The sequence below is a fragment of the Syzygium oleosum genome, unplaced genomic scaffold, assembly GCF_021117445.2.
Source record: "Syzygium oleosum isolate NSW1041296 unplaced genomic scaffold, Sole_v2.1 Sole_v2.15, whole genome shotgun sequence".
In the NCBI taxonomy this organism is placed as follows: domain Eukaryota; kingdom Viridiplantae; phylum Streptophyta; class Magnoliopsida; order Myrtales; family Myrtaceae; genus Syzygium; species Syzygium oleosum.
This window is the reverse complement of record NW_026607499.1, coordinates 845449-864235: the sequence shown is the minus strand read 5'-3', so window position 1 is coordinate 864235 and position 18787 is coordinate 845449. Positions and strand designations below refer to the sequence as shown.

At 40.1% G+C, this 18787-nt stretch overlaps 1 protein-coding gene across 2 annotated transcripts; it reads right to left on the bottom strand.

Annotated features, from left to right (window-relative positions):
• Positions 1 to 111: 111 nt before the first annotated feature.
• LOC115687174 (nuclear pore complex protein NUP62) lies at positions 112 to 18339 on the bottom strand. Of its 2 annotated transcripts, XM_056318260.1 has the most exons (10): positions 18331 to 18339; positions 7529 to 9173; positions 5431 to 5524; positions 4762 to 4837; positions 3254 to 3376; positions 2779 to 2856; positions 1967 to 2070; positions 1042 to 1129; positions 841 to 939; positions 112 to 520 (listed from the first exon to the last, which is right to left on the bottom strand). In XM_056318260.1, exons 2-10 carry the CDS (start codon positions 9144 to 9146, stop codon positions 428 to 430), a joined length of 2373 nt encoding a protein of 790 aa, XP_056174235.1. In that variant the 5' UTR covers positions 9147 to 9173; positions 18331 to 18339; the 3' UTR covers positions 112 to 427. The 2 variants fall into 2 exon arrangements, with proteins under 2 accessions (XP_056174235.1, XP_030468509.2); XM_030612649.2 differs by lacking the exon at positions 18331 to 18339 and having other exon boundaries at positions 7529 to 9244.
• Between the last annotated feature and the right edge of the window lie 448 nt (positions 18340 to 18787).

Below are 18787 nucleotides of genomic sequence, written 5' to 3'. Positions count from 1 at the left end.
GCTAGACTGCCTCTTTAAAAGCACCTCAAGCCAATGCATTCTTGAGAAGGCAAGCCAATCCAAAACTCACTCTGCACTGCCATTCGTCATGCGAAACACGGCTCAAAAGTGCCAAGAACCAGACTATTGACAGTCAACAACATGAAGGTATTCGACAATATTATCCAATTTGAACATTCCCATACTGCTCGGGGCCACAAAATGGTAGCTAAGATATGGACACAACAGGATGACTTGATACTCAAGTGAGAATCGGAGTATTCTGGAGTGGAGGGGAAAATAACTCCAAGCGATCCATGTTGTCACCAAGTAAGAGTTCATCGGAATCAGTTATTAAGGCTGCAACAAGGTGACGACAACCTCAGCAGATGTTAGACCACTATGACAAAAATCGAAAAGTTACATCACGCGTCTGAAGATCAGAGGTTCAAGACATCCACAATCTTGGGCCCATTAATTCACGTTCTGCAGCAGAACCTTGGGTTGCGAGCTTCTGAATGCGTGATGAAAATTCCTCAGCCTGCAAATAGTAAAGAGAGATCATTCTTCTTACTCGGGAGAACAACAAAGACGATTTTTACTTTTAGCCTCTACGTCTGCACGTGCATAAACTTGGTGCAGATGGAACAAGCACCAGTTTGCTGAGCATTACCAAGCTTTTGAACATGACGGTACATTACTTCCCACTTAAACTAGTCTGGTTTTGTTTCAGCGAAGAAAATAATTAATACATTCCAACATCCAGCACTGTATAGTTAGCCATGAAACAACTGGAGAATGGAGTCAATGTTTTGAAGCAATTGTAGATGAAACTAAAAGCTTTTGATGCAGGGCCCAAACCTTCTCATCAACCCACATTAAAGAGCTAAGCTGATTATTTAAAATCCTGACAACAACATCAAGTGGTGTCATGCCGTCGACGGTGTCGAGCTCTCCACCCTGGGGAGAAGCAGAGCAGATACATCATCTTTCTACCACGAAATAGCATTTCCAAAACTCAAATAACTCCTGTCAAAGCAATTGTTAAAGTAAAGTCTCTACCTGGCTCGAATTCAGAGTCTGGATGACTGATTTAATTTGTTCCGTCATTTGTTCCAGCTCCCTCTCTATCAACTCAGCTTGTTCATACCTGCGATGCAAACAAGATCACTTATCTCACACAACAGGATAAAATAACTGTAAGATGCTCAAAAACCAAGAGAGTTTTAAAATTGCCAGCAATGAACTAATGTTTCCAGGCCTTTCTCTCACAAAGAAAGCCAAAAAAGCCTGTAAGATGCTCAAAGGCCAAAAGAGTGATGAGGGTGCTACCAATTGATTAATGGCTTCAGGCCCTTATCGTCAACACCAGTATAAACTCAAGGTCAGACCATTAATGAGAAATCAAATGAGAAGAAGTATTAATTCAAGGTCAGGAGGTTTTCAGCCAGGAGTTTGGATAAAGTTTCAAAACCATTAGGTCCAATTCTCCAAATCGTTAAAATACACAAAAATTGAGATCCAAGGATGCAATTCTGTGTGTGTGAGCTTTCGCAGTTACTGCAAATAATGGTTCGCACATGCATTGAGCCCACAATTTTGCAATGCACAAATATTTATATCATTGTTGAATATGATTGAAAAGATAAACTAGTCATTAAGAATGGGAATAACAAAGGTGCCAATTCAAGGTGTGGAGTTGGGACAGAATTTGGCAAGGGTTGTCCTCTGACTAAATCATAGCAGATGAACAATACTCCAGCCTCTTCAAATTACAATATCAGCTCTCTTGCAAGTGTGCATCAGATGATGTAGACGGACTACTTCTTGCACAAATAAAAGTCTTAAAGAAGGATAACTTTCTCCATTTAGAAAGATCAAGCACTCAACAAATACTACAAGAAGACAGATGTAATCAATAAGGGGCTTACTTAATGAAACGGTATATCCATCAGACAAAGGATACAAGACAGAATTCAGTTCTTACATTGCATCTCTAGTGGACGCAGCTTCATCATCAAGCAATAATCCATGCTCATCCTTGTAAATACGTTCAGCTTCTTCTTCTATGCTCTGCAAAGCCTTGTCAACCTAATGCACATAGTAAAATTAGAATCATCCTTCCTCAAAACCACATGAGTAAGTCACTGACTCACAGAGAAGCTAATATGGATAATCACTGACTCACAGAGAAGCGAATATGGATAATCTTGGACTATACACCAATCCAAAAAAAAAAAAAAACCTTCCCCAAACATGGCCTTAATGCACATTGTTTTGTTAATAAATGCATCTATTAAATTTATGACAACTTCAGTAACATCATAAGTAAGTAAGTGCCTGAAGTTAAATTCACACCATCATTAAATTTTTTGCTAAGATGACAGAAGGTTGACTAATTATGCAGATGATGAGACACCAACCAATCAACATAGAACACGATGGAAAAGAAGATACTTTTGGCTGGCTTCCTCTAGTTGGAAAATATTTGCATATGTGTCATTCTAAGATCTTAAATAGCTTTGCCATCCCTAAAATCAAGAAATAACTATATCCCACTACGTCTATACTTTCTTGTCCATAGAGAAAGTTTCCCAGAATAACTTCCATCAAACAAACCCAAATCACAAAGGTCATTTCATGACTACATGTAAGAAATCCCATTTATCTCACCAACAAATGCATCTTCGCGATCAAGGACAAGTGAAATCTAAATACTTTCTCCAAAACCTGCTCAAGATTTTGTCAGATACTAAGTTCTCAAAAGAAATAGCAACCCTGGGAAAGACATTTATTTACCTCTTGCTGATGAGTTTCAATTAATTCCAGCTGTCTCTCCAGGCTAGCTTGGGTTTCAACCACTTTTGCCACTTCAATCTGGATCATTTTCATATATTAGGCTACGAAGAAAAAAATTCCAGCAGATAATAAAACTGATTTCATTGAGTTGAAAATAATTTGAGTAAAGATAAAGAGGTAGTTCGGTGTATCTTACTCAGAAAAAAATCATTTTAGCATTCAATAACTAGACTTCTGACAAAAAAAAGAATACATCTATAAAGGTACAGAGTCTGTGATAAAGTTACAATTGTTCAGAGATTCTGAAATCTTCTGAAATGATTCAATTTTCAGAAAATTCAAAGGAAGTACAGCACTTGTTCCAGAAAATGTTAACTGATGGCCAAATAAAATATCTTCTTCTTTGGACAGATAATGCCTCAATAAACATCATATACACTAGTTTAAAATATTTCTCATGTTGAGCAATTTTAACCTCAAGCCTAAGAAGAACATCACGATTCTGCAATATCCTCTTGTCCCACTCAGCTATGGCATTTGCCTGCTTCCGGAATTTCCCTGTTCGCTCTTGTAGCTCAGCATTCCACTCCTTGATAATCTGCAAGAAGAAAAAGAAAAAGCTGCGTCTGAGAGAAGCAGGCAGGGAGGGTTGGAAATAAGATACAAAATTTAATGCGGCTGGTCATGAAGAGTTTACAAGATACAAGTGTCAAATTTGGATCCACACGGAAAAGTTCTATTAAGTGAATGGGTTACCCAATAATAAGCATGGGAACTTTCCTTTCATTTCAATACAACAAAAGATAAGACTCATCTCACAAATGGCTCAGTTTCCCTCTTTCCTTTAAATAAACAGACAAAATTTGTTGACAACGCAAGGAACCAAACTAAACCTTAGGCATATTCCATGGATCAATGTTTATAAAGCATGGCAAATTGACAATAATTTGATCAGAAATGGCCTGGTAAAGTCAGTGATATGAACTCCACTGGATTAGTTTGATCTTTCTCCTAGTGCATGGTTTCACATATAAGTTGTACCCCTCCGGTGCTCTTAAATATAGCTTTACTTTTTCATAGAATAATAATTAGAAAAATGGATTTACTCTTCCATAAAGCAGTGAACCATGTTCTGATGTTTGTTCATAGAGTAACCAAGGTAATCACAATGGGACTGAAAAAGGAAACTTCAAACTTCCTGGAGAAGATGGAGCATGGTACAAGCGGACAATTATTTGTTTTTAGAATTCATCTCGATTAAGAAGATCCTTAACAGTTAATACATAAATACAAGATCTGTATGGGAAATTGATAATAATTTTGACCAGAAATGGCCCGGCAAAGTCAGTGATATGAACTCCAGTGGATTTTTTTTATCATTCTCCTTGTGCATAGTTTCATGTATAAGCTGTACACCTCCAGTGCTCCTTAGTATAACTTTACTTTTTGATACGAAAAGATATATACTTAATAAAAAAATGGATTTAATCTTCCTTAAAGCAGATAACCAAGTTCTAATGTTTCTTCATAGAGCAATGAAGGTAATTGCAGAGGAACTGAGAAAGGAAACTTCAGACTCCCTGTGGAAGACAGAGCATGATACAAGTGGATAATTATTAGTTTCCAGAATTCATCTTAAGAAGATCCCTAACAGTTTATGATGTAAATACAAGATCTATCTTGCAAAGAGCAATGCTTTAAGTCCACATTTCAAAACCAAAGAAGAGCCTAGACAAATATATATCCTTCTTCATAAGTAAGGATGCCCAATCTCATAGAGTCCTTGAGCAAATAATCCTAGAAAAGTCCCCAATGACAAGGAAAAAATGATGAACCATATCCTGTCCTATGAGGAAATCCAAATTCACTAAAATCGGACAACAGAAGTAAAATGGTCCATTAACTTTGATCATGGATTGGAAAAGAGCATATTCATTTCACTGTATATTATGAACAGTTGCAAGTAAAAAGTGTAGTAAAGACCTCCTCAACAGTCTTCCCCACGATCTCTGATGGTAGTTTGGGTACAGCAACTGCAGCGCTGATGCTTGATGTTGCTCTAAAGAAAGTACATAAGATAGAAAGGAAATAAGCTGAAATATTCTGATTCCAACAACCCATACTCTCGGATTGACATAATAAGTTCAAACTTGAACAAAAGAAAACGAACTACAGTAATCTCAAAATGATGCAGATGATCTCAAACGAAATATAGTAATCTTATAAAAAAAAAAAAGAAACAAAAGATGGATCGAAAATAAAGGGAAGTGTTACTGAAATCCCTATAGTAGTTTTCATTATACCCGTAAAAAAGTAAATGATGGATAGCGGATAAAGGAAAGTATCTTCGAAATCCCTTCTGTATTAGAAATAACAAAAGCAGGGTCTTCAAAAGTATTCTAGATGAAACAAATCGTTAGACAAAGCAAACTCTTTTTGGCTAGGAGATAAGGCCAACTTACATAAAGAAGAACTCTTCAGAAAAAAAAAAAGGAGTTGATCCTTGAATGAATAGTGCAAAAACAGAGTACTGATTTGCCCCAAGTATGAGAAACAATACCAGGATATCCATAGATATGGAACAAGAAAGTGTCATGCCATGTTATGAAGTAAAATGTACATTACTTAGCTATCAAGACAGTGAATACAGACCCGCTACTAGAAGCTACAATAAGAGATGATGTCGGAGCTGCAGTTGTACTGGTGCTAGAAGCTGTTGTTGCTGCGGAAGTTGTAGCAGGGACACCTTAAAAAGAGGTTTTCAAAAATCACTTAACACGGCATCTTATTCCTTAAGCATAAAACCAGAAATGCACAATAATGTATCAGCTGGCCATGTAAGCTTCTACATGAATTAAACATAACAATACCATGTCACACCATATTTATTTGCTAAAACACGATAAGAAGATGCTAACATCTATTTGACAAGTCAAGGATGCCTATATTATGAAGACAATCCAAGTTCAAGGAAACAGGACAAGCAGCATAGGCAAGTCGATGCCATAAAATAGGGAAGAGCTGCAATGAGATACTGCAAAAGGTACAAACTCCCTAAGTAAGAGTTTTCTAAGTGCGTTAATTCATTAACGTAACATCTGCACCAGAACTATATTTCAAAGTCGACATGAGGTTATAAGTGAGCACCATTTATACTTCCAGCAAATACCATGAGAGCATTTCTTTTTTTGCCAAGCTTATGCAGAAACATTATAAAGGAATTGGCAATTGATCAGTTGTGTGAGATTTTGTGGGACCACCGCCGACTGTTCTAAAAGCTTAAGCTGTTAGGTGAAGGCGCGGTTTTATATTTAATAATTCTATCAAGTTGTAATTTCAAGTTCGAAGAAATGAAACAGTCAGACTTTATTTGTGATTGCAGCAGCAAGTCATGACATGACATGAATATTTCTCCTTATAATATTATTTTAAAAGGCGCTGCTTTGTTCTAAAAGGTAACTGTACAGTTAAGACTCCTGTAAGAAGTATTAGAGAATGACAAAATAAATGTATGTCCAAGCAAAAGATCATATGTTTATACAAAGCGAAGGAAAAAAAAACCATAGTCCACCCTAGTGTTAAGCAATATTGCTATACACATAGCAACCCCCAACTTCTAAAACCCACAGAACCAGAAAAAAAAATGAAAGTCTTTTTTCACTGCAAGCACCTTTAGAACAACTATGCAGAAGGATGCTCAGGTATGTGTCGAAGGTACACGTGACAGCTGGACAAAGAACAATGCTAATAAGAATGTCCACAAAGGAAGACAGATTTTGTGATTAAAAGGTCCATTTCCTTCTTAGATGGGTTTTTAGCCTATGGCTTCATATATGAGCCACCAAAAATATCTTTTGATTCTTCCTGCCGATTTTTCTATACAATCACAACACACTATCATACTTATGCATGGAATCATGCATTGACCGACCCTTTACAAGTTTTTTCGATTTCATCAGGAGAGAACCTTCAAAAGCTGACAGCTCCTCAAAACAATTAGGCAACAAACCATCAGGCTTATAGTCACAGTTTGTCAGCAAATTATGTTACTTTATTATGTTTTTGGCTAAGCTGCCTAGCAGGCAATCTTCGTCTTCTATTATTTGTCTTTTGACAGCGATTTTCAGACTAGACTCTGCTTAATCATCTGCAACTTAATTTCATTCTCAAGATCAGTGTAGCATTGAAATATGGGTTGTGAGACATAATAAAGATAAAAGCTTAAGAGCCTATACATTCAGTAATCCCATTGTACCATGTGATCACCACAATTTTAGAACAATAGGTAACCTAGCAAGCAGAAGATATGTGCCCAACATAGCAGGGTATGGCAAAACTTCTCACCTGTTCTTATTCTTATTAGAAAGCCACAAACCCTGATTTTGTCCGGATCCCTCTAAAGAGATACTCATTAACATGCAGAAAGCACAAATAGCGAAAGTATACACAGAAAATACAATATTCTGGTACAGAAATCCTAGCTACTGAAATGGTGAGAGGAAATGGATCCACAAGCTCTTAATCTGATATCTCATCAAGTGGAATAAGCTGATAAAAGAGACCTCTGAGCTTGGATAACCAAAACAGACAACAAAGCATCGCCCTAAAAACTAGAAGGAATATGCACAAGTAGAATAATAACGCCTCATGCTGCAGAGCAGACCTACAATTAGCACTTCTATGCATTTACGATGAAATTCCAACTTCTTGATCATGCTAGTTCAAACGCAAAGTGTCAGTAACAACTCACTAAAAGCAGGGACGGTGATGGTGGTAGAAGGTGCTTGAGATGAAGCTGGTGTTGAAGTTCTGGCAGACAACGAAAGGCTTGGAACCGAACTAGCAGTCACCGAAGAGGCAGGTGTTGCAGTCACTCCAAATCCCGTAAAGGAACTAGCAGGTGTCAAAGATCCTGCACTAACTGCCGGGGCCGTCAAAGTCGCAGCGGCCGACGAGGAACCCACAGCAAATGAAGGCAATGTCGTCGAAGAGGACACGAAAGCGGAGCCACCTGCCGATGGAGTCGACGCACTAGTGGTAGTGGTGACAGTAGAGAGCAATGGCACCGCGGATGGGGCGAACGAAAAGGACGTAGGCTTCGCGGAAGGTGCAGTCGAGAGCGGGGCCGACGACGCGAAACTGAAAGAGGACTGCGAAGATGAGGAAGACGGTGCAAATGAGAAGGTTGAGGTTGTCATGGATGTTGCACTGGGTGCTGGAGATGGCGAACTAGAGCTTGAGGTGGGTTTGGCAAAGGAAAGCCCCGGAGAAGCAGAAAAAGGAGATGTCGTTGCGGCTGAACTAGAAGAAAATACGTTTGAAAATGATGTAGTCGCTGAAGCTGATGAAGAAGCTCCGGACAACGTCGCTGTGGCGGCGGCGGCGGCGGCGGCAGTGGGGGCGGTGGCGGCCAAACTCGGACTCCCGGAGGTCGCAGTTATACCAAACAGGGACGGAGCCGTGGACAGACCTGCCCCAAACAATGGCGCACCAGAACTAGCGGCGGAAGCAGTTCCTCCAAGTAAGGACGCTCCAGAAGCGGCGGCGGAAGACGACGGCGTCACAAACAGAGGCGGAGCGGCGGCTGTAGTCGAAGTCGATGACGACGTCGGCGCCGCACCGAACAGTGGCGTGCTTGCACTTGAAGACGTCCCGAACAGAGGCGTACCAGAAGCGACCGCTCCAAACAAGGACGGACCAGAACTCGCCGCGGATTGAGGCGTCCCGAACAGAGGCGAACCAGAAGTGGCCGCTCCAAACAAGGACGGACCAGAACTCGCCGCAGATTGAGGCGTCCCGAACAGAGGCGAACCAGAAGTGGCCGCTCCAAACAAGGACGAACCCGAGCTCGCACCGGAAGAAGGCGCGGGCGTACCGAACAGAGAAGCAGCGGAGCTCCCCGACGAGCCAAAGAATGGCGAAGGGGAACTCGACGCGAACGGCGACGGACTCGCGGCAGGCTGAACCATTCCGAAGGGCGAAGATCCACCGGACGCGGCCGACGACGGCGTACCGAAGAGCGGAGGCGTCGAAGCCGCCGGCGCGGAGCCGACTCCGAAGGAGAATGGAGGAGCGGAGGGCGCCGACGACGAGGAAAAGGAGGGAGCGGGGGAGGAGCTAGGGTTGGCGGCGGCGGCGGCGGCGGCGGCGGCGGGGAAGGGGGAGGGAGAAGCGGCGGGGAAGGAGGGGGCGAAGGAGAATTGGAGAGGGGAGGAGGAGGAGCTAGGGTTTGCGGCGGAGGAGGGAGCGAGGGTGAAGGCGGAGGAGGATCCGAAAGCGGGAGGGGAAGATCCGAACGAGAAGGGAGAGGCGGTTGAGGCGGAGGAGGAGGGGGCAGCGGCGGAGGATCCGAACGAGAAACCCGCCATCGTCGGAGCGGTTGCCTTTTTTTCCGCCTTTTTTTTTCCTTTTTCCGCAAGCTCGAGAGGGTGTGTAAAAAGCGAGGGGTTTTGGGGAGAAGCGTTTTGCGCCTTGCGGAGGGGGGTTTCGGTCACCTGGAATTTTTTTGAATTTTTTTGTCATTTTTATATATTGTCAAAAATATGAAAATATAATAATTTTGCTTTTGTCTATAATCCGAAGAAACAGACCCCCGAGAAACCAACCACAAAATGGAATACGAACTTTTATGCAAAGGGAAAGTCGGGCTCCAATGTTCACCGGGGTCCGTTTGCTTCTCTTCGAAGTTTTCGAGCGATCGAACCGTCCAATTGTGTAAAATCGAAATATGTAATGAATGTATTATTCTTTAAATTGTATCTCGTTTCATCTTAATCGTCCCCTTTCGAACAAAAGGGTTGGTTTGTTTCGCGAGAAATGTACCATTTCTATAACATTTTTTCTAGAACGTGTTTGGCTAAAATCTAAAAAAAGACCTGGAAAGTATTTTCAGTCATTTGATATAAGGAAAGGAAAATCTAATGAGAAAAATTATCGAAAAAATCATATTTTTTAATTATTTTTTAATATGATATATTTTTTGTTTTCTTTTTTGCTTCTTCCTTGACTAGTTGCCAACCTCGGAGACAGTGCCGATTATCGGCCACAGGCAAGCTCCAGCCTCGCAGCCAGGGGCAAGCTCGAGACTCGCCGCCAAAGGCCGCGAGCTCATCAGCGACCAGCCAAGGAAGAAGCAAAAAGAAAAAGGAAAAAAAAGAGAAAAGAAAATTAAAAAAAATCGATTGTTTTAAAATATAATATAATTTAAATTCAAAAATTTTAAAAACTATATTTTTAATAAAAACAAACGTGTCATTAACCAAGGACACGAGCTCGAGAGCCACGAGAATCCACTTATGGCCTTTGTGGACCCGGGCTTGAGGGTGGGGATCAGAGCTCAAGTATTGGGGACCCAAGCACAACCTTTATGAACCTGAGTTCGAGTACTGGAGCATCAAGTTCGAGCACTAGGAGTTCGGGCCCAGCCTCGATGAATCCGGGAGTAGGCGTAAAGGACTTGGGCTCGGGCTCGAGCCTGGGACACAATGGTCCCGAGCCCGATCACCGGAGACTTGATCTTGAACACTTGGACCCAAAATCCAATGTTGTGGTTTCCATGCCCAAACGCTAAGTTTTGGGTCCACGCGCCGATACCTAGTCATATTTCGGAAATGTTTCTTTCAAAGAGGACATTATTTTCTTAAATTTAAGCTTTGGTAGGAAATATTTTCCGTTAACTCATTTTCCTAAGTAAACCAAAAGCTGGGAAATGAAAAAAATGTTTTTCGCGAAACAAACGGACCCGAAATCATCAATTCATTAAAACTCAAAAAAAAAAAATTAACTTGACAAGAAAAGTAACTAAAAAATGTTAAAATTTTCAATGATGGCTATTTTGCAATGATAGAGCTCATCAAAACCCTTTTCTTTTTTGTCGAACAAAATTCGACGAGGCAAGCACAAATTTTACTTGGGAGCAAAATAAGTGAGAAGTGCACAAAAAGTACTCATTCCTACTGTGTAATTTATATGTATTTATGGGGTATTTTTGTAATTATGTTTCTATCTATACCCTTTTTGTAATTAGTCACTCCTATAAATACATATCATTCAACCCTAAAGGGTTAAGCAACCATAAACACTTTATCGTTATTTTTTCTGTCTCTAAACATCAACATGGTATCAGAGCAGAAAAACGGATCGAATTCTTCAACATCTCTACCCCAAATTAACACTTCATTTGCTTCAATTACTATCTCAACAATGTCCAATGCATCTTTAAATTTTTCTTCTTTTCTACCATCTCTTTACCCATCGTCTTTTCTTTCTATTAATCCCAATTTCCCATCGTCTGTCAATAATATTGCGCCCACTTTCACCTCTTCTTCCCTCTTCACTGCTGCTCCGATATTTGCTTTTGCTCACATTACGGCTGTGCAATCATCCTAGTCGTCTCTTATTCTTCCCAACATCACAAGTCTCATCTCTATCAAACTCAATACAGACCAGTATCTTTTATGGAAATCTCAGTTTGAATCTATTTTAATCTACAACGATCTGATAGGCTATGTGGATGGTTCTTTTCCGTGTCCACCGAAGCTTATCAATGATCAGATTAACACTGTAGTGGTCAATACCTCCTATTCCACCTTAGTAAAGACAGATCAATGCGTTCATAGTTTGATTAATTCGACTCTCACAATTGAGATTTTTTGTGAAGCTTACGACCTTCGAATATCTCGGGAGATTTGGATTGCTCTAGGACAACGTTTTACTGATCGCTATGCGGCCAAGGAAATTCGACTAAAATTGGATTTTCAAAATGCCATGAAGAAACCCAATCAGTCGATGTCTGGTTATCTCTGGCAACTAAAGTCAATTGCAGACTCTCTCACGTCTCCGATAAGGACTTGGTGATTCAAGCCCTCAATGGCTCAGTATGATCTTTTTGTTACCATGGTCACAAACAGCCCTACAATTCTCTCCTTTGGTGATCTGCGGTCGCACCTCCACATCCAAGAAGAATGATTTCTTCAAAAATCAAGTGCATCATCTTCATATGATATTCATCATGCTTTGATCGGTCATGCCACTTCACTCAGTCCACCATTTCAAGGATCTTGAGGTTGACGTAATTTTATAGGTCGTAGTTATGGTCGGGTACAATGTGGACGATTCTCACGTGATAAATTGAGTTGGCAATCTTCCCATGATTGGTTCAATTCGCAATAATTATCGTCCCGATTCAGTTCGATATCATTACCGGCCCCCTATGCCTCCTCCACCTCCTCTTGTCGATCTCATGGTGGTTGGAAGCCCTATATTCCCCCATTCACACAAGGAGGTATTCTCGGATATAGGCCTCATCTTACTTGTCAGATATGTAATGGAGTCGGGCACACCACACTATAATGTTGCTAAGGGCCCGTTTGGTAACGTGCCAAACAGTGAAAATTTCTGTTCTTTTGTTCCCATAAATAGTTTGGAAAGTTCTCCTCCAAGCTTATTCTTCTCATGGTCTTTATCCGATTTCCAACTCAATGGTATCATCTGAAGTCTATTAGTCATCGTGCATCTTTTCTTTTAGTTGTAATTCATTTGGATGTATGGATGAGTCCAATTTTATCTAATTCTTATTTTAAATATTTTAAAAAAAATAAACAATTCAAAATATTATTAATAAAAAGAAATTTGTGTGTAGTTACCAAACGTATTTACGCTCTTTTCTATTCCGAGGAATAGAAATTTTGAATGACAACCAAACGTCTTCAAATGCACAGAAAATTGTTTCCGGGCACTGAATGCATTAAAAATCATTTCTGTTCAGAAATAGTTCCCGGCGATGCATGGTTGTCATGCGCACCCTAACAATTCAACCATGCTTTTATCTCTACTGATCTATTAGACTCGTTCTCAGCTCTCTCAATTGGTGAGACCTCTAATTCAACTTGGTATCGTGACAATGGAGTATCAGCACACATGACTAGTGATATTGATAACATCTTAAATCCTATACCTTTTTACGATTTGACAAAAGTCTCAATTGGTGATGGTCGTTTATTGCCTGTTAAGCAAGTCGATAAAAGCCTTTTTACATACTAGTTCTATTATGTTCCTAATCTTGCTTGCAATCTTCTCTCAGTTGCTCAACTTTGCTGTAAAAATTCTTGTACCATTGATTTTAATGGTTCATCATTTTCTTTGAAGGACAAACAAACTGGGAAAGTTCTCCTCCAAGCTTATTCTTCTCATGGTCTTTATCTGATTTCCAACTCAATGGTGTCATCTCATTCGCATCCTATCTTGGCTTCCTCTGCTTCACAACCTTCCTGGCATGCTCATCTTGGCCATCAAAATAAACAAGTTTTGAGTCATTTTTGCAATTCTAGTTCAAAGTTGGTATCATATGAGTCATGTCTTGTAGGCAAATCTCATCGATTGCCTTTGAAGTCTGTTAGTCATCGTGCATCTTTTCTTTTAGTTGTAATTCATTCGGATGTATGGATGAGTCCAATTTTATCTAATTCTGATTTCAAATATTTTGTATTATTCATTGATGATCATTCCTGGTTCACTTGGGTATTTCCCATGAAAAATAAATATGAAGTGCCGACACACTTTCATCGCTTTCGCTGTTTTATTGAAAATTTGTGCAATGACAAAATTAAATTTTTACAAACTGATGGAGGAGGTGAATATACCAGTAATGAGTTTCAAACATACTTACGTTCCAAACATACTTACGTGAAAATGGTATTATTCAACGTTTTTCTTGTCCACACACCCCATCTCAAAATGGTCTATCAGAACGCAAAATCAGACACTTAGTTGAAATGTCTCAAACTTTATTAATCCATGCTCATATGCCTCCTTCATATTGGGTCGATGCTCTTCTCACTACTGTTTACACTATTAATCGACTTTCCACTCCTGTTATATCTAATATTTTTCCTTTCCACTGTTTATTTGAGTTCAAGTTTGATTACTCGTTCTTTCGGGTTTTTGGGTGTGCTTGTTATCATTTTATTCCGTTTTGTGTCTCTCATAAGCTGGCACCTCATTCTGTGCCATGTGTATTTCTTGGGTACGCATCAAATCACAAAGACTATCGTTGCCTTAATCGGTCGAGTGGTCGTGTTTTAATCAGTCATCATATTCGATTTGATAAGGAGAATTTTCCCTTTTAAGCAAAACCTTCAAATGTTAGTCTTGTTCCTCATTGTTCTAGATCACCTCATTCACTTTTTATTTACTCCAATCAATTTATTATTCCTTTTACCTCATTTGGCCCTCAAGCTCCTCATCCGCCTCTTTCTTCTTCTCAAGCCCAACCACCTAATTTGCCTTTCTTCCCCTCTCAATCTACCTAATCTACTTCCAATTCTTTTTCACCTCCACCTCCCCTCCCTCCGAACTTAGTCACTGTGTCACAACCTCACTCATCTTCCGACCAAATTCCTCCCATAACAGACCCGCAAATCCCCTCCATATCTCTATCCAGCTCCACCACTTCCATTTCCTCTCTTCCAACTCATCCTATGCAGACAATCTGGAATTTCTAAACCAATAATTTTTTTTAATTTCTCTCATTCTTTTCATGAAGAGAGACCGACTTGCTACTCTAAAGCTATTCTTGACCCACGTTGGAAATCGGCCATGGCAGACGAATTCAATGCCTTGGTCACCAATCATACGTGGGATCTTGTACCACCCGATTCTTCTAAGAATTCAGCCAGTTTTAAATGGATTTTAATATTAAGGAAAAATCCGATGGAACTGTGAAACGCTTCAAAGCTCGCCTCATTGCACAGGGTTTTAAGCAGCAGGGTTAGACTGGACTGTGACGAGACTTTTAGTTCGGTCCTTAAATCCACTACAATTCGGGTTGTTCTTTCTATTGCGATTTCTTCAGGATGGGCCATACGTCAACTTGATGTCAAGAATGCGTTGCTTTGTGAGGAAATTTACATGCGCTGACCTCTCAGTTTCTCTCATCTTGAATTCCCGAATTATGTGTGCCGTCTCCAAAAAACCATCCATGGTTTAAAACAAGCTCTACGTGCATGGTTTCGTCGCTTCAGTAGCTTTTTATTCGTCTATGCTTCTTCTCGGGGCCGTGTATATCTTCTGCTATATGTTGATTATATCCTTGTTACCAGTGATACTCTTGAGTTATTCCGACCAAATTCCTCCTATAACAGACCCACAAATCCCCTCTATATCTCTATCCAACTCCACCACTTCCATTTCCTCTCTTCAGACTCATCCTATGCAGACAATTTGGAATTTCTAAATCGAGGAAAATTTTAAATTTCTCTCATTCTTTTCATGAAGAGACACCAACTTGCTACTCTAAAGCTATTCTTGGCCCATGTTGGAAAGCGGCCATGGCAGATGAATTCAATGCCTTGGTCACCAATCATACATGTGATCTTGTACCATCCGATCCTTATAAGAATTTAGTCGGTCGTAAATGGATTTTTAATATTAAGGAAAAGTCCGATGGAACTGTGGAACGCTTCAAAGCTCGCCTCATTGCATAGGGATTTAAGCAGCAGAGCTAGACTGGATTATGACGAGCGGGCGGGGGCGGGCGCGTACGGGCGGCAGCCGCGGCCGCACGGCCCCGGGCAACGCGGTGACCGATCAACTTCCTCTCCTCGGAAAATATTTTCCTCCATGGCAATTTTGCCTTCATTGGGAAAATTAAATCATTTTCTCAAAACAATGACAAGACTTTTTCCCAGTCCGCCTCGAACCGTTAAAAAATATTTTTCCCACTATACTCATTTGGGTTGTTCTTTCTATTGCGATTTCTTTGGGATGGGCCATATGTCAACTTGATGTCAAAAATGCCTTCTTGGCATTTTTTGTGAGGAAATTTACATGCGCCGACCTCCCGGTTTCTCTCGTCCTGAATTCCTGAATCACGTGTGCCCTCTCCAGAAAGCCATCCATGGTTTAAAACAAGCTCCACGTGCATGGTTTCATCGCTTCAGTAGCTTTTTATTATCTTTGGTCGGAATATGAGTGAGGTTGGGATACAGTGACTAAGTTCGAAGGGAGGGGAGGTGGAGGTGAAAAAGAATTGGAAAAGATTAGCTAAATCGAGAGGGGGAGAGAGACAAATTAGGAGGTTGGGCTTGAGAAGAAGAAAGAGGCAGATGAGGAGCTTGAGGGCCAAATGAGGTAGAAGGAATAATAAATTGATTGGAGTAAATAAAAAGTGAAGGAGGTGATCTAGAATGGTGAGGTACGGGACTAAGATTCGAAGGTTTTGCTGAAAAGGGAAAATTCTCCTATCAAACTGAACATGATGATTGATAAAAACACAACCACTCGACCGATCAAGGCAACAATAGTCTTTGTGATTTGACACATACCCAAGAAATACACATGGCACAGAATGAGGTGCCAGCTTATAAGAGACACGAGACGGAAGAAAATGATAACAAGCACACCCAAAAATCCAAAAGAACGAGTAATCAAACTTGAACCCAAATAAACAGTACAAAGAAAAAATATTAGATATAACAGGAGTGGGAAGTCGATTAATAGTATAAACAGTAATGAGAAGAGCATTGACTCAATATGGAGGAGGCAAATGAGCATGGATTAATAAGAGGGAGAAGTTGAGAAAATATGAGGAGGAGGGCTTGTCTCTATGTTTTTGCAGGTTCACTCTTTTTATTCACTCGGAATTCCAAGTTGCAGGTTCACTCTTTTTTCTATGGGATAATGACACAAACAGTCCCTGAACTTTGACTCAATGTGCAATTTGATCCCTGAACTTTTAATTTGTTCAATGTATGAAAATGTTCAATATAGTCCCTGCACTTGAATTAATGGAAGGACTACATTGAACATTTTCAAATAGTTCAGGGATTAAATTGAACACATATTAAAAGTTTAGGGACCACATTGAACAAATTAAAAGTTAAGGGATCAAATTGAACAAATTAAAAGTTCAGGGACCAAATTGCACATTGAGTCAAAGTTCAGGGAATGTTTGTGTCATTTTCCCTTTTTCTATTCAAAGATCGGCCTCTTGTCTCTATGTTTTTGCATCGAGAAATCTTTGCAAATGAAAAGATGTCAAGATGGCTTCTTATTTCCCATGCAAATTCCCCTACATATACGTATAAAACGTTGATTTATCCGGTATAGGCAAGAAAAACACTTTGAATTATTGATTCATCAACACATATGGTTTACAACCAGTAGTAGTTCGCTATTGTATCAAATGGATTTTTCCGTTCTAATACTCCGTTCGATGGTTATTAGTATTTATGAAATTTGTTCCGATCTTATGGAAGGCTATTGGTAAATGCATAGTTATCTTGAATATGATAACTATTTCTTTATTTTCCAAACCCCTGGAAAGAGCAAAAGAAAAATTTTCTGTCTCTCTTTAACAATTTTTTCTATCTCCTGTGGATCTCTCAATGAGAATTGTACGCACGTGAAGTTCGACCTTCAATCATACGAAAAAAAAATGAAAGTCATAGGACTGACGAGAAATTTTTCGATTTCTTCCATAATATCTCCTTTCTCACATTCCGTGAATAGTTGGATATTGAGGGATATCCAAAAAGGCATTTAGAAAATCGATTGGCTTAAGATTAGTGTATTGAGTTACAAATTAGAAGGAAATGTGGATATCATATAAAGCACCAGAAAACTTTCAAGATGGAAGCTATCCTATGAATGCTGTATTCACGCCCGCTCAAAATGCGAATCCCTATCTTTAGTCTCATGGGTCCAGCACTTTTTTGGGAAAATTGTCAAAAAAATTCTAAACCTTTTTCACGATTTTGCCTAGATTTGCCATTTGTGTAAACCTTTTAAGTTTGCCAATTCAGTCATAAACTTTTTCACTTTTTTCCAATCACAAACCTTTTCATTTCTTGCCAATTGAGTCCATTTCTAGTAACTAGTGGCCGCTAGCTTTCATGATCACCGAACAAGCATCATAAAACGTGGTAATTTTTAAATATTTTTTCAGCCATTTCCCTCTAGCTCCAATCTCCCAATTGACTTAAAATACGATCTCTCCGGCCTATAGCGAAGCAGTAGTTCCCACTTCCACCAGCGAGGGCGAGCCTCGCCCGCCGCCGTGCGGCCTTCTTGAGCTCAGCCGGCTTTGACTCCACCATGTCTGGTGCTGTCAAATGCCATCGAAGCTTCGTCATCTTGAGCTATATGATCGGGCTCTAGCGACGAACTAGTGAGGTTGGCCATGTATGCGGGAACGGTTGCGTCACTTATGATTTGAAATTTGAATTTGTGGACAAGCGGGTCATCCAAAATTGCCCACTCTGCCTACACCAACGCCGTTACTTGTCTTGCCGAAAAACCGTCGGACTGGCGCTTAACACCGTCAAGACACGTGGCGAGCTTACATTGGTTGGCTAATGTCACACGGTATTGGGAGCAAAAAAAAATTTCGAAAAAATATTAAAAATTTGAAAAAATATTAAAAAATTGCCACGTCGGTAGCAGGCCAAATGGACCTGAATTGGCAAGAAGTGAAAAGGTTTATGACTAAATTAGCAAATTTAAAAGGTTTATGACCGAATTGACAAAAGTGTAATAGGTTTAGGACTTTTTGACAATTTTTCCCTTTTTTGGGTGTTCGAAAAAATCAAATTTTTTCCTCGACAGAGTTGCCTAGATATTGCCATTTTGTATTCAACTTAAGCTCTATCTAGCAAGTATAATTCAAGTGCGGGACTTTTCTCAATCACATCGTCGCCCCCATTCACTATCTAGCCTAACCTACGTAACCGCAGCGCTTTCACTGATCACCCGAACAAGCATCATAAAACCCGACAATTACAAATAACTTACTTGGCTTTCACAAGCTCCAATCTCCCAATTTACTTAAAATACGATCGATTAACATATAAAGAAGATAATTTTCGTGTCTTTCTCAAGGACTAACGACGAACTCATTTTGCTGCCTTCTTGAGCTCAAAGCCGGGTTTGACTCCACCATGTCTGGTGCTGTCAAATGCCATCGAAGCTTCTTCGTCTCGAGCGATATGATCGGGCTCTAGCGACAAACTAG

Excerpts from the sequence above, each read along its gene's own strand:
- LOC115687174 (XM_056318260.1), bottom strand. The coding sequence starts at position 9,146 with ATGGCGGGTTTCTCGTTCGGATCCTCCGCCGCTGCCCCCTCCTCCTCC. Across the intron at positions 4,838-5,430 it reads ATTGTAGCTTCTAGTAGCGG|AGCAACATCAAGCATCAGCG; the intron begins GTCTGTATTCAC and ends TACTTTCTTTAG. Across the intron at positions 1,130-1,966 it reads GCGTCCACTAGAGATGCAAT|GTATGAACAAGCTGAGTTGA; the intron begins GTAAGAACTGAA and ends TTTGCATCGCAG.